At 37.8% G+C, this 15238-nt stretch overlaps 1 protein-coding gene across 2 annotated transcripts in view; it reads right to left on the minus strand.

Moving 5' to 3' along the window:
• Nucleotides 1-7765: 7765 nt before the first annotated feature.
• AGL (amylo-alpha-1, 6-glucosidase, 4-alpha-glucanotransferase) overlaps nt 7766-15238 on the minus strand; it is a 34193-nt gene continuing 26720 nt past the window's right edge. The window contains exons 29-34 of one of the 2 annotated variants that reach the window (XM_058029795.1): nt 14665-14777; nt 13735-13946; nt 13097-13194; nt 12458-12545; nt 12234-12367; nt 7766-10832 (exon numbers count right to left, since the gene is read on the minus strand). In XM_058029795.1, the coding sequence (XP_057885778.1) occupies nt 10715-10832; nt 12234-12367; nt 12458-12545; nt 13097-13194; nt 13735-13946; nt 14665-14777 (763 nt within the window). In that variant the 3' untranslated portion in view covers nt 7766-10714. Of the gene's footprint in view, nt 10833-12233; nt 12368-12457; nt 12546-13096; nt 13195-13734; nt 13947-14664; nt 14778-15238 lie in introns of those variants that run through there. The other variant, XM_058029796.1, reaches the window with a different exon arrangement.

Raw genomic sequence — 15238 nt, forward strand, 5'->3', positions numbered from 1 at the left:
AGAATCTACTGCCCTGACTTCCTGGGATCATCAGATCACTACAATCAGGAGACTTCTGCTCATGAGGACTGACAAGTAAGTTTTCTTGGGTTCATGCAATCTGATGTTCCATCTACTAAATAAATTCCTTATGGAATGCATTATTCTTTTGTGATACATTTGAATACAATTATGATACATAATCTTCCTTTTGGAGATGTATTAATTTACTATAATCCATTATTATAAAGACCTTCAAGTTTAGTATGATGCTGTCCTCAGTATGAAAGACAGGCTATTTATTAACATCTTATCACCCTTTCACAAAAGAATAGCATCCTTACAGCAACTGTAATTATAGAGACACAGCAATATAAATATCCTTAATGCATCTTTTAATTAGGTTTAGTAAGTGAAAATATTTGGGAGAGTCAACTCAAGGTCAGTTGTCTAAGGACCACTTTGCAGTGATTCACCACTCTGTACTGATTCACGAAGCACTGAGGGAGAATTTCCACAGCCATTCAAGAAAATACATTATCCCAGGTGCTACAGCCACAGTCACAGTGCCATGTGCACTGCTGAGGCACAAATGTGCCTTTGCAGCTCTGCTGTGAAAGGGTTAAACACCCACACCACAAAGGTGCTTGAACTAGTTCCCAACATTACTTCAAGCAAAGTAGGACAACTGAGAATGAAGAAAGGGCTGCAAAACAGCATAGGAAAAGGGCTGCAAAACAGCATAGGAAAAGGGTAAAAAGAAAATGGAAACACATCTCAAGTCAGAAGTACCTGAGGAAGAACATACATCTCATAGATAGTTAGTCCACATTATTTAGCAGTGGAACTAGATACTTTCAACTTCAAATATAAGCTTCACAGAAACAAGAGGGGTTGTTTTAGGTTTTTTTTTTTAATATTTCCCATGCTTTCTCTATTGATGTGGAAGTAAAACAAAGGAGTGTGTGGTTTCCAGTAACTGTAATAGAAATGTGTTTTTTTAGAGTAGTAGATAAACCTGTGGTCTACACATCCAAAGACATAAATTATGGAATTGCTTCTAAATCAACCTGCTTAGAAGTAATACATAGACACAACTTTCATGAATTAGTTCCTATATGCCATGTAATTTTCTGCAGAACGTGGCATGGTGCATAACATCTCTAAAGGTATTGAATATTTAGCTGTTCCATTGTATGAAACCATGTGATGATGTTCTGGAAACTTTTGTGACACATTTCAGCACTCAATCTGCAGACCATGCTTGAAGCAGAGCCCAGAAGCTGTTGTATACAGCTAGGTCAGACATCAGCATAGGCTGTGAGGCTTCTTGAAGGCTAAACACGTGATATGACAGATGTGAGAACAAAGGAACTGTAAATTGTAGGAGATTAGTATTTATTTTTAAATTGCACAGGCAGTGCAATTTAAAGGCACGGCAGACCTGCAGGTCTGCCTAACAGCATGGTGAGATTTGGCATGGTGTGAAGTGCTGTAAAATCCCTGGCAAATGTACAGTGGGATTACAGATCAAGCACATACAGGTGGATCCTGACAACAGGGCAGACAGAAGCAGCTCCTGAGAAGAGCTGTGCTCAGACAAAACATCAGTGTTACTGGGGCACTGTGGGCATGACTTAAGCAGGCAGAACTAACACTGTACAGGTGCAAAACTAATTTTGGACTTCCTGTGTTTAAATGTCAGTGCTCTGCTGGACTTGCTGCTGTCTAAAATTATGACCATTATCAGTCACTCCTCATCCATGTGTTAGCAACAGGAGGATTTTTTTTAATAGTACCCTCAGCAATGGAAGCAGCATTTAGAAATCACATGCGACAGTGGCAGCAAAATCAATGGTTCTTAGCTTAGAAGACAGGTTCAGCTAAGTAGGCTTTGGGTTGCCAGCATTCTTATTTTCAGCAGAAAGTAGTTATTAATTGTGAGGGGCAGTGAAAATGACCAAGCAAGAAACAAAGATAAAAACTTTCCAAAAAGAAGTGTGTCCACCAAAAGTTCTCAGAGTGCAGCAATCACAATTTTCCAAGAAGGCGGGATAAGGGCACAGAGACACCTACATACTACTCCAGTTAATTCAGAGCAATCCTTAAATTTATAGCACTGGAAACATACAAGTGTGAGTGCTGTGTACTAATCTCTGTCACAACTACTTAACATCCTATTTCAAAGCATCCTCGTGTCAGTTTCCTGAAAAGAAATATAACATGGTATTTAACAAAGCATTCATAGTGAAAAATGCTAAAGATGTAGTGCCTACCCCATGTTTGAAAATATAAATACATCAAACAGATACATGTTGAAAGAGTGTATTTATTAGCAGCACACTGAGTATATAATTATAGCAAATTAAATAGAGTACACTGAGAATTAAATTTATGAGACAAAATATACTATTATAGCAATTATTATTCTGAGTTACCTTCTGTATATGACATCAAAAGACTTTAAAATGTTACATTCAAGCACATAAAAACTTTGAGTCTGATGTAGTACTTACATTTCCAGGGATTTTGATGACTTCTGGGTGAAATTCACAGTAGCATTTTAGCTATGCTGAAGAAGGGTGAAAGATAGATAAAAGGAGACTGCTTTAAGACACCATAGTGAACTGGCTGAAGAGGTGGAAATAGGGCTAACAAAATAATGCCAATTTTTCACTTCAGCCAAGTGAAAAACATTTCTTCAGCCTCTACAGGAGTTCTCCTTCCCATGAAATTTCAATATTTCAAAAGTTTCTAGTGCTCAGAAGTGAAAACCAGGTGATAATTGAAATAAGTTTGGAAATTCATCTGTGGTTACAACTAGTTCCTCAAGATGCTCTTCCCTTCAGTGTCAGAGCTCCTGGTCAGGGCAGTGCTGCATTTTGGTGTAACAGCAGTAGAGCCCTGTGGCTGTGCTGTCTGCTCCACTGAAACGCAGGGTCATACAGATGAGCCAGGAGGCCCAGACTGAGGTAAACTGCAGCTTCCCCCTCTCCATTGTTTTTGCTGTACTACAGCATGCAGACACACCAGAAATCAGAACTTCCTCTCTCTCCTGCTTCCTCCTTTTGAAACACTCCCCAGGTGAGGAAACATCCTCCTTGTCTCTCTTGGCTCTTCACTTTGAAGTCCCTCTCCCTTTCTGTCACAACCCACCCTCAACCATCACCCATTTCTGACCTTCCTGAAGGATTCACTGACCACCAAGCAGTAAGGTTGCTCTTCAGACAGTCAAACATTAAGTTAAAATTCAAACACTGGGGTTCTGCCCTCCAAGAGATTCTTTTTGAAAGAGCTATACTGCAGCTCTCTCTCTAAGGAAATGTTGAGGTGCTTTATAATTTGGATGGCAGTAGACACAGAAACACCCACTCCCCACAATTGCACGGAGCCTTTTATGTTAAATGAAACCAGGGAGACAGATGGGAAGCAAGATGACATTTAACATCAATAACCAGTTTAGAACAATGACTTCATAACCAACAAAAAGTATCTGCTGAAATTTGGAAGAAATGCTCAATTACCTAACTGAAGAGTTCTTATCTCTGTTACTAAACTAATAAACATTGACTTTTTAAATATTATAACTTTCAGACTTCTCTGCTCAATCCTCCAGCACAGACAAAACAAGACTTTCTAATTACACAGGTATAAATTTCCAAATCCTAGTGCTTCTAGGAAGGAATTTTTATAAGGTCTTATTTGAAAACACGATTGAAATAACCAGAGGTACACCTGTCTACTGCTACCACCATCACTTCCTGCCCCCTGATCCTCAATGAGGTTTTATTTGCTTTTAACATTCCTGAAGAGAATGTGTTCAGCAATTTGATAAATCCAAAGTACGAAATTTTACCAGATTTTTGGGACAACAGCAGAATTTAGAATATGTTCTGTTAGACTCCAGCAAAGGTCTGGAGGGGGAAACCTGCATGAGGGGGAAACTGCTGTAAGAAACCTGTTGTGACAATGAACCCCAGCACAGTACAGAGTCCCTACCCCAGAATAAACAACTGTATTGCATTGCTACACCTGATTTATGCTTTTAACTGCTGTTTGCAAAGGTGTATAAACTGTCTAAAGACAAAATTATGCAAAAACAAACCTGCAATTATTCAAGGCATAGAAATTAAATTCCTCTAAATTTACTCTGAACCAGGTGAAAGCAGCATCTGGTGCTTAAATTTAACCAAATGGTGCCTGGAGGCCTTGGGAAAGCTCTGCAGTAACCTAACTGCTCCAAACACATGAATATGGCCCTGCAGAGGCCTGCAGGGAGACCTCCAGCAGTGCTGGCCAGACAGCCATTACAAGAAAACAAAACCAGCTCTTGAACAGCTGTCCCAGTAGGTCTGATTACAGGCTTTACAAATTACAAAATTATCTTGAACATGTGGGCGTTCCCATCTGGCTTCAAGTGGAATAACTGCTAGAAAATGCAGCCCGTTAAACACACAATGACTGCCACTAAAAAATATCCATGTAACAACATACTTAAGATACCCACAGTTATAGTGAAAGATTGTCCAGGCAGAATTATTTTCAGTTTTCACATTAAATTTTTTTTGTGCATAAACAAAGCATTTAAGGAAACAGAAAAAAAATGCCAGCAATTACAGAAGCATTAAATGAACTATGATGCAAATAATAAATAAATGCTTAACATACACCTTGTTTCATATCCTAGCATTTCCCATTTTTAGGAGATAAAAAGATTCTTGAACTTTGCAATAACAGAGAAATAGATTACTGGATCTTTCAATACTGAAATATTAATTAGTTCCAGCTATCCCTTTAAAAAGTCAAGCTGTCACTGAACCATCAAAGATGCATTACTTTCCCACTTTTCCCACATGAAGATATATTAATGAAACATTTTCTAAACATTTAAAAATGTTTATATTTTATTATGATTTTGAAGGAAAGGAGATTGAGCCGTTAAGGGCCAGCACAGCGAGTGTGTCTGAGCAGGAGTGCAGAGCCCTGAAGGGAGCGGGGGCTGGATGGCCCGGCCCAGCAGGGCCACAGGGGCCAGCTGGCGCCACCCTCTGCTGCCAGGCTGGAAATGTTCATTTCTGTCTATAATAGAGATGCACTATTCTTACCCCATCATCCCCAGCTTTCTACTGAGGTGTTCACCTCCAGCCCACCCTGCTAGTCCCGGGATTACCAGACATTCAAGTAAGATCCCTTCTAACATGTCATCCCTGACACTTTATTCAGTCATTCATATCCACAAAATTCACACACTAGCTAACCTCAAAATCCTACCCCAAGTTCTCTTAGGCATAATACTGCAACACATCTTGGCAACACTTAACCCACTACTGCCCTCCAACGACTGCTCTAAGACACTATGGCCTCATTATTTGGCGCTCTTCAGGGTGTTACACAAGCAGCTGGGAGCCTTACTCCTGCATTTGGAAACCCATTTCTCATGTTAAAACAGGTACCCCTCTCCAGGTCTAGGCTGCACCTAGGACCCTTACAGACAATGCCCATAAGGCAAATTACAAAGAAATTTTAAAAACAGCCCCTGAATGTATCCCACAAAAGAAGAGTGTTTATTTTGTAGAGACCTTCTCCTTGAGATGTCACTTGCAAGAATTAATCTTTCAGCTTTCTCAAATTATGTGGTTGTGACTCTAAAAATCACCTTAAAAAGACTCCCACTATTATAATTTAATCCTACTCTAGAGCATCATGTTTTAAAATAATTGTACTTATAAGTCTGTAAATCATGTGACTGCAAGTATCTTCCTTTAGAACTGATTAGAAGACGTCATCTTATGTTTCTCACCACTGCACAAAATTAAGCTCCAGTTTACTTGCCAATCCGAACTCAGAAATACAGAACTCCAGAAAAACTTACCTCCTTTAGTATCTGGAGTCCACAGCTTAAGACCCTTGCCAGGCTGCAGCATTAGTCTCTTCTTCCATTTTTTATCCTCATTGCAAAAGGCACTTTATGAAGCATAGTCTCTCCGTCTGAAGTTGTACTGAGATATCGCTGTGGCACACAAAGGGAAGGGAAGTGCTCATGGATCTCACAGATTGCATAAGCTTAAGTGAATTGAACAAGTTTATTAATTATTTGTCAAATATAGTCAGTGATACTGAACTTTGTGTAGTGTGCTGACATTATTATTCATGGGGTGAACAGCTGCCTGTGGCTGAAATGTTGCAAACAGAATAGACACATGGCAGAGATTAAGATTTCTGAAAGAAGCAGGTTCAAGGAGGTAGTACACAATGAGACAAACGTGTCACAGGCCAGTGGGTCTGTGCTTACAGATTTCTGCACAAGAGCCCGGAACAGCACAGATGGCTCAGACTGCCACCCAACTAGCCACAGTCTGCTTCCAATATTATTCTCAGGTGTTGTACCACCACACATTAATTCTACTTCAGAATCCGACCCTGCAGAAAACAGCTATGACTAAAACAACAAGTCAACTTAGTGCCTCGTTCAGCCACTCTGAGATCAACACTCCTCATTAAAAATGGCCATTGGTCCACTTGGTCACCTGCACTTCGATGCAAAATTCAGAACTGGGAAGCCTCTGTTTTAATTTAGTCAGTAACTTCTGAGAAATACCAAATACACAGGCAAATCCAGCAGAATGTGAATACAGCTGATCCCTCCCTTGTACCGCTACACTAAACAACAGGTGTACAAGCTCCCAAGTTTGCACAAACCCCATGATGCTCACGGGCAAGTACACTTTCCTTGGAACTGTTTCCAGGTACACTCAAAAAGCAAAACAAGCTGTCAGCTGTTGCAGGTTTCGCCAGTTTTCCCCAGGAGAGCGCGGCTGAGCCGCCGCAGCCCGCGGTGCGGGCAGAGCCCTCCTGAGGCCCCGTCCCGCCTGTCCCGCCGCTGAGGGCCTGGCGGCCCCGGCCGGGCTGGGGCCGTGTGCCCGCGGGCCCGGCAGGGAGAAGCCTCTCTCGGTGGCGAGATCAGCGGGCTCTTGAGGGGCCCTGCCTCACCTCCCACAGCAACGCGGGCAGAGCTCCAGTGTCCTCTTCCCATCCGCAAGCTCCAGAGTAGCTTTCAAGAGAAACCTTTCAGCCACCAGAAACATTTCATCCCTCTGTTCCCCGACTGAGCTGCCATGAGGGCTGAGGCGGCAGCTCTGACCTTACCAACGCCCCCCAACACTTCAGCGACTTGCCATTTTTACATTTCTTTACCCTTTTTTCAAAAGAATACTTATTAAAAGTTTATACAATAGAATAATAAAGTAATTCCTAAAGAAAATGCTTGAGTAGAGAATTAGAAAAAATCCTATTTTATAAAGCATGGAATGAAATAGGGACACTGCAAAACATATTCAGTATACCAGGCACCTGTGCTGTGAGACTTTGATTTTACAAAGCAGAGCTGAGAAGTGAAAATGCCTTCTCCATAGTGACAGGAGTTTTACTCCAAAAGTTAATCACTGCATCACTTGGGTATTTGTAAATCAGTTAATCAAGACTGTTGTCTTAGTGAAATTGCAATACTGTAACTGAAATTATATAAACATTCATAGCAGAAGGTCTGCTAACCCAAACCCCTCCAACTCAGATGGGGCAGCTGATACTGACACCAACATAAGAATCTCAGGTTTATGCTTTTTTCCTAATAAGTTGATATTTTTGTAATAAGTGTTGTTAGCACATTTTAACATTCACCTTGAGGAGTTAACAATCTCTCCATTGTGGGTAAACTGCAAGAAGTGAACAAGCAACATCAACTGCAAAGTTTGACCTTTTTTAAAAAAAATCACAAGAAAAGGTTAACTCTGAATTAAAGAATTTTATTTTGTGCATTTCAGAAATGAATAATGACATTTTCTAAAATCAGTGGTTGCTGTGATAGACAGACATGTAAAGCTCATGTTTCCATTTTACATTACAACATGCAGTGTGAGAATGATACATTAGTTTACTTGAATTCTCAAGTTAATCATCTTTGAATAAATCAAGAGCTATTAACTGTGTGAGCATTGGTAACAGTTAAATTATTTCAATTGGGAGGAAAACCAATTTTTAATATAACATAGATCAAGAAGCACCAACTGGAACACAATGGATGCACAGTTCTTACTGAGTTATTTAGTTTAATTCTATTTTACCAATTATAAGCTTGCATTATGGCAAGTCCTTGAGTGTAAACAATAAATGATAATGATACAGCTCAGGATCAGTCAATATAAGTCAGCTATTTTTAGGGGATAATGACTTGATCTATATGGATATCAGCTCATTTTATGTTAAGAGTTAACATTGTTTTCTTCCATCTTCATTTTTAAACTGTCTGGCTTGACAAAGTGTTGAGTAGCTTTTTGAGGAAAAAAAAAAGAAAAACCCCAAAACCAATAAACCACCACCCCCCCAAGAAAGTTAATAACCTTAAATCTTACTTTTGTTGCTACTTAACAGCAAAGTCAACCAATAAATATTTTTTCCCTATTTAAAATATTTGTCACTAAAACTATGCTCAACTAATCAGTGCAGAAGCAACATTATAAATGGGCATGTTTAGAAGTTTCATAACATATGTATTTTTGCGTACACAGTGGTGATTTATCTTTAAAATTTTACTATTAAATTAGGAAAAAACCCTAGCAGTGACAAATATGCAGTCTCTATCAGCAGTGCAGGTTGCAAAACTGGAAAGCAATCTGTACATAGCAATAGGAAGGTTTTGATGAAAAATTACTCATGTTTTTTTTCCCAACACTTAAAGAGTGTTATTGCCAATGAATATAATTTTGACACCTGGTGGAAATCTTCAACAGTTATAGCTCTTAAGCTGTACTTCCAATTTTAAAATGTTTTCATGAAGTAAGAACAAATTCTTCTCTGCTATTTTGTTCCTGCTTTCCAAGCCACAGGAGCCATAAAACATACCTTGATATAACACACAAGAAATAAGTATCCAGGAAAACAGTAAAGCTAGTGAAACAGTAGGACAGAAACCTCAATATAATTATCAAGAATTTTGGAAAGTTCAGTGCAGTATGAAAAATACTTTCTATGCCTCTTGCACATTAAAAAAATAATCTGTAGCTGACATTTCAGTAACATTTTTGATCAAATGACATTTCTTATGCATTATGTTGAGAAAATAAAAAATTCCCAACCCATGTACTGCAGCTCAAAAGTTCAGGTATAATACAGACGTTAACCATTCCTAACTTCTAAGGACTGAACACTTGAGCAAGGGAGTTAAAATCCTTATTAACCTTTCAAACAAACAGTATATGAGTATAGCCACTTGCTACAATTCATCTCTTGAACTGGTTAACTTGCCCTTACAGTACCTACCTGAAATACATCTCCCTGAACAAGACAGCATGTGCACTGTACTTTAGACAGAATACAGAAACTTTAAAGTACAGACATGATAAAACCTTGATCTGTGTTTTAGTGCATTATAATTACATCCTGTATTTATTTTTTCAGCATATGTTGTCTAACATTCAGAAATAGTGCTTTTGCTTTTCTGCCTTGTGGTGTGGGAGGTGTTGTCAACCTCACTCCGCCTGTTTATTGCACTAAGATGAAAAAATTTTATGAAGAGTTGGAGAATTACCAACTGCTCTCCTCTCAGTTTGTGAACCCTGAACTTAATAAGGACATGCAGGTATCCAAATATGAAGAAACATGTTTAGCATCATGTTGACTGGATTGCCCCCAAAGGACACCACACAGTATGCTTGCTTATTGTTATTGGTGCAATTTCAGAAGGCCCAGAAGCCTCATATTCTCCTCTCTGATAGTAGGCTACTATGTCTTTCCATTATGTTAAGCATTTCTACCTGATTAACAGAGCTAGGATTTTCCCAAGAAAGAAGGGCTCAGGTGACCCTATCTCTTCAATAAATTAATTTAATAAGCAGTCAAGCACTTTGGCCTTCCCTAACGTATAGGCTGTGCATTGTATGCATACTTCTTTTGAATTAGCCATGGTGAAAACCAGATATAAATGAAAAAACAGGTTTGCTATATGGCTCATGGTATTTAAATAAATCTAAAGACAGATTAACGTTGGATGTTTCCTCGTTATTGCTTGACTTAACTCTCAACGTAAAGTTTTCAAAATTTTATATGTAACTTCAAAAGTTGATTTATTACAGTATTCATACACTTGATTTCTGTGGTTGTTTAGTGGAGTGTTCAATTGAACACATACAGAAACATCCCCATTATACAGTTCAATGGAGAGATAACATATTATGCCTTCATTCATGCATGGTGCTAGAGCAAAAAGCATACCAAACTTAGAAAGCTAGAGGTTAATCTACTCCTCCTTAAGCATGCATTTGCAAAAACATCCATTTACTCTTTAAGAGGCGAAGAAAAAAAACATAAGAGCTGTGCAACTTATTTTTAGCTCAGGAAGGAGAAAATTTACTTTCTTACATTAAGATTTTGTTTTGAAAAGGCTAAAAAACCAAAGCTACTTAAAATTAAGTTTGTGCATATTCTTAAAATTGCTCCTTACTAAAAGTTGCTGCATCGAGTGTGCACTGCAGTTTTATTTTATTGTCATGCCCTGATTTTCAAAACATCTAAGCCCTACACAGTTATAGGGCACAGAAGCTGCTGGCATTCAGCATCTCTGAAAGTCAGGACACAAGTGATTGTGCAAAACAGTTAATTTCCCTTGCAGTGTAAGCCAAGTGTTCATTTATGCCCAATAATAAGACCACAGAAGTTTCACCAAATCAATCAAAATAAACTTTTACAAGTCATAAAGGATTTCAAGGATAACACCAATTGACCAGGCCTGAGTTTCACAGCTAAAAGGACAATACTGCCCATTCTCATTGGTTAGTTCTGGAAGTCCTTTCCAGGATGATCTGATAAAAGAAAACAGAAATGAGTACTGTTGTTAGATTATAGATTGAAAAAAAAAAAAAAAAAGAACATTTCATTATTTCATTTTAAAGTCTTTTGGAAGATAAGCTCAGTAGGAAACTGAAAAGCTTGACTAAAGGTCTGCTCTTCTACAAGCACAGTATAGCCTTTAATAACTGAGACCTAATACTTTTTTCACCTGCAGTTGTTAATTGTAGTGGAAGTGTCTCTTCTTCAAAGCACACTCTCTGCTACTAATAATAGCTGAACTTACACAGCTGGTGTGCTGCTCCTGTTTCTCATTCTGGTAGTTTTGCATTTGGAAGATGAAATAACAATGGCATTCAAACTATACTTTAAATTGACTATCCTGCTAAAAAGTGACAAGGGCTGGAAGACAGCATGATTACATAAACCTTCTTTTCCTCCTTAGGAAAAAAAAACCCCTCCAACAAACTAGCACGCTTACAAAAATAAATCCTGTTGCTATATTAATTATTCTGTGCAGAAACAAAGTATCAAAACAGAGTATTAAAAAAAAAAAGTACGCTATTTTAATACGACAGAAAAAGCAAAGAGTGTTACCAAATTGCAAGTTATTTCTGATACTACCAAACAAGAGGCTTGGTCAAGACACTACATAAGGGAAAATATTGCTTCACAAATCCTTTTTTTTTCCTTGTGTGGTCACAAACTCTTTCGTCATGAATCCTGAAGTACTCTTTTGGGCACAAATAAATAGATGTTTCATGTGCTGCAGGACAGATTATATGGAAGATATATCAAGGGCAAGGTGTTTTGTTTAGTTTAGTTTGTCTCAAATCCTTATTAATTAAAATAGACAGCAAAAGAGGAAAAACTGTGTGCATTTGGTTTGAGGGAAAACACAAAATGCAAGTTCCTCTGTCTCTTTAGAAAACCAAGGTTATTAGTATGACAGCTTCAGAATCTTAATTTTCTCACTTAGAACACAAAAAATCTAACAATATTTTACATCATTTTTTCTGCTGCAATTTTAATCTGCCATTTCCTGCCCTTCAACTATTATGTTCTACAAAGTTTATTTTTAAATACTTTGATTTTTTTCAAAAATAACTCACTGACATTTTTTCTGAAACTGACTTCTTGTATGAAATAAGATGCTAATTTTTGTGTCTGATTTATTTCACCCAGTCTTCACATGGGTAAGTACTAGGAATTCTGCAACCTGTGAAAGGCACTAGATCTCACCTGTATCTGAAATCTGACTTGAGACCTGCAATTGCACATACAGCAGTCAACTTCCTATCTAGGAAAGAGATCCTCTTTATACAGTAGATCTGTACTGTTAAATGCATTTGGATGGTGGATAGCACTAGCTTGGTATTTTGAATATTTTGTATCTGTGTTTGTTGTTACCTTACCTTTCAAGATGAACATAGTGGCGAGAAAGAACATTCTTAATCATGACTACAGTTTTTGCATATATCTCTGGACCAATCAACCTAGAGAAATACAGTTTGGCACGAAGAAAATATCCAATTGGCCACAGCCATTCCTAAGCAAAGAAAGAAAGAGATGATTATCAAAGCAGTTGGTTTGAAAAAATTACTACACTTTCTCTAAAATTGAAGGAGGTAGTTCTTACAGGTCCTTGGTGATAATTAAACCCTCTGGCTACATTGTAGTTGTCATTGTCAAGAGCATTATCATAGACTCCACAGTACACCATATCACTGCAAAAAAAGAAAAGTATTATGCAAACAAAGTCTTAATTAAAAATGATACACAGAAAATGAGAACAGAAATTAACCAAAACACTTGTCATTTACATTTATTGATGGTTAAGTTAGGGAGGTCTCCAATAAGTTATGTACTTGACAGTGAAATTGCAAATAAAGTTTAAATTTGTAGGAAAATGGTCAACATCTTGAAAGGACTTAAGAGTCATAATTCTACTCTTTTACTTTTACTCAAACTGCAGTGCTGTACACTGTATCAAACACTCTATGTCCCAAGATGCAAATTCAACATTTTTGGTATGATACCAAATTTGACTTGCTTACTGTGAGCCATCCAAAACCACCCAGCCACTGCCTACATAAAGAAATCAATTACATGGACTTCAAAATAATTGTTCTGGAAGTACTTCCTGCAGCCTTATTTCATTGGTATAAATGAAGATTTCACACCATCACCACCACCCCTGCCCTACATCAAATAATTCCTACTGTTCTGTTTATTGTCTTTAGGAATTACCACTTGATCTTATCTCTACTGTACTTACTCTGGGTCTAAGGTTTTCATGCCTAATGGACCAAGAAGCTTTTCCTCTGCTATCTGCAGAGCTTTCCAAGCTCTCTCAGGTGTAAACAACTCAGGGGCCTAATAAAATAATAAAGATTTAATGAATAATGTCTGTGCATATACATACATAAGGCTGCGTATACAAATGCAGAAGACAACAAAAAGCCTGACTTTTGCATTACTGAATCAACTTCTGGAACCTGAAAGTCAGAGTAAGCAAGAACACAGAAGGTATCCAGTTTTTTCAATTTTGATTTTATTTTATAAACCCTTGACAAATATCATTACTGAAGCTCTTTACAAATCCAATGAAGATAAAGACTCCTTCCCTTTTAGCCAATTTGATGGGAAAAGCAGCCTCCCAGACCTAGCCATGAAAGATATTCTGAATACAGTGAACACAGCAAATTGGCAAGTCCAGTCTTGATATATTTTTAGGATATAGTCCAAGATGAACGAATATTAAAAGCATGGAAAAAAAAGCTGCTTTCAAAAAGTTATTCCAAGCAATGTATGTTCCTGATAGAATGCCATGCAGACAGACCTTAAAATTCTCTTTATAACTGAACTAAGCTTGCATTTAAGTGCAAAGCTCTCCTCCCACTCCCCCACACTTACCACAACCATTGCTATTGGAAAATTTGGCCTGAGTTGGTAATCACACCATGGACTCGAAGCTCCATAGCTGTCCTTATAAATTCCACGTTTGTGTACAAGATCTGGGTGTTTTTCATTAGGATCTGATGGATTCTCAGAGACAAAGAACAGCTTTTCAAAGTGTCCTTGAATTTTCCTGTCCCACTCATCATATGTGATAATCTCCTCTTTTCCTGCAAGATATTATAGATGGTTTTAATTTTCTGCAATCAGCCACAGTGACAACAGCAGAAGTATGCTACTTGAATTCCTGACACTTAATATAACAGGAGCAGACCAAGAGCACCTCTCTCAGTTTGTGATTCCCTACATTTAGGCCAATTGTACAGATCACAGGAGCTACAGCTCACTGAAATTTCTAGTGAGACTAATGCAACATCAGAGTCTCCACAGAGCACATATTCACTTGGGCTGGCTAAGCTTGAAGTAACTTTGTGATTAGAAGAGTACTCCCTCCAAAAGATAAGGGACTTGCTATGATATTTACATAAATATTCCCAGCAAGGGGCTTTCTATGTTATGAGTACTTGGGGAAGGACAGAGAGCTAAAATAAAGTGTCCTGCTTCATTTTAATTTGCATTCTTGTACTGAATGATGCAATCATCACAATACACAATAACCTTATCACTTACACCCATTTTGAGAAAAGGTATTCAGACTCTGAAATTCCTTTGTAATCCACAGAACAAACTGTGTGAAATATTGAGAAGACAATATAAACTTCTAATAAATTTTTATACTAACAAAATTATTTTGATCATACAAGATACTTTCTCAAGTTTTTGCCCTTTTACCCCTAAACCTTCTTCTGAGGTTATATGGTCACTGTTTCATTGTTTTAGTTATTTTTATACCCCATTAATAAAATGATGAGATGTGCCTGTTTTTACCATGTCTTTTTACAGTGACTCCACGAAATGGAAATATGTTTTTCCCAGATAAATCCATCAACCAGCGAACAGCCGACTTGCACAGGCCAACCATTTCCACAGCAGAGCCATCTCTAAAACAATAATGATAAATACCCCTCATTATTTACTTTAAGAAGGCTATTAAAGTTCAATGAGTAACTGGAACAATTAAATACATAAGTCTCTTATTTAGACAATATCTTTTTTCTTATTTTCCTACTATTCCTCTATTTCTCAGTCAGGGAATGAACTTGATTGTAATCTGCATAGCAAATCATCTTTTTGTGCCCAACAGCCTTATTTAAAGTGGTATTATCATACCCAGCTAATTAGCACAAATGGAAGATAATTTTATGCCAGTGATTAAGAACATAAAAAAAGAATCAACCCCAAATGCGGTCCTCTGATGTTAAAACTGTGTTCAATACAAAGCTAGTCAACAGCACACACACTTCTGTAACTTAGGTAATAGTTCTGCCATAAGAGACTACTCATGTCAAAAGTGAGGAATTAAAATTAGCACTAAATGCACTTCTTGGACTTGCTTCCTTTT

The sequence above is a fragment of the Melospiza georgiana genome, chromosome 9 (assembly GCF_028018845.1).
Source record: "Melospiza georgiana isolate bMelGeo1 chromosome 9, bMelGeo1.pri, whole genome shotgun sequence".
Taxonomy (NCBI): Eukaryota; Metazoa; Chordata; class Aves; order Passeriformes; family Passerellidae; genus Melospiza; species Melospiza georgiana.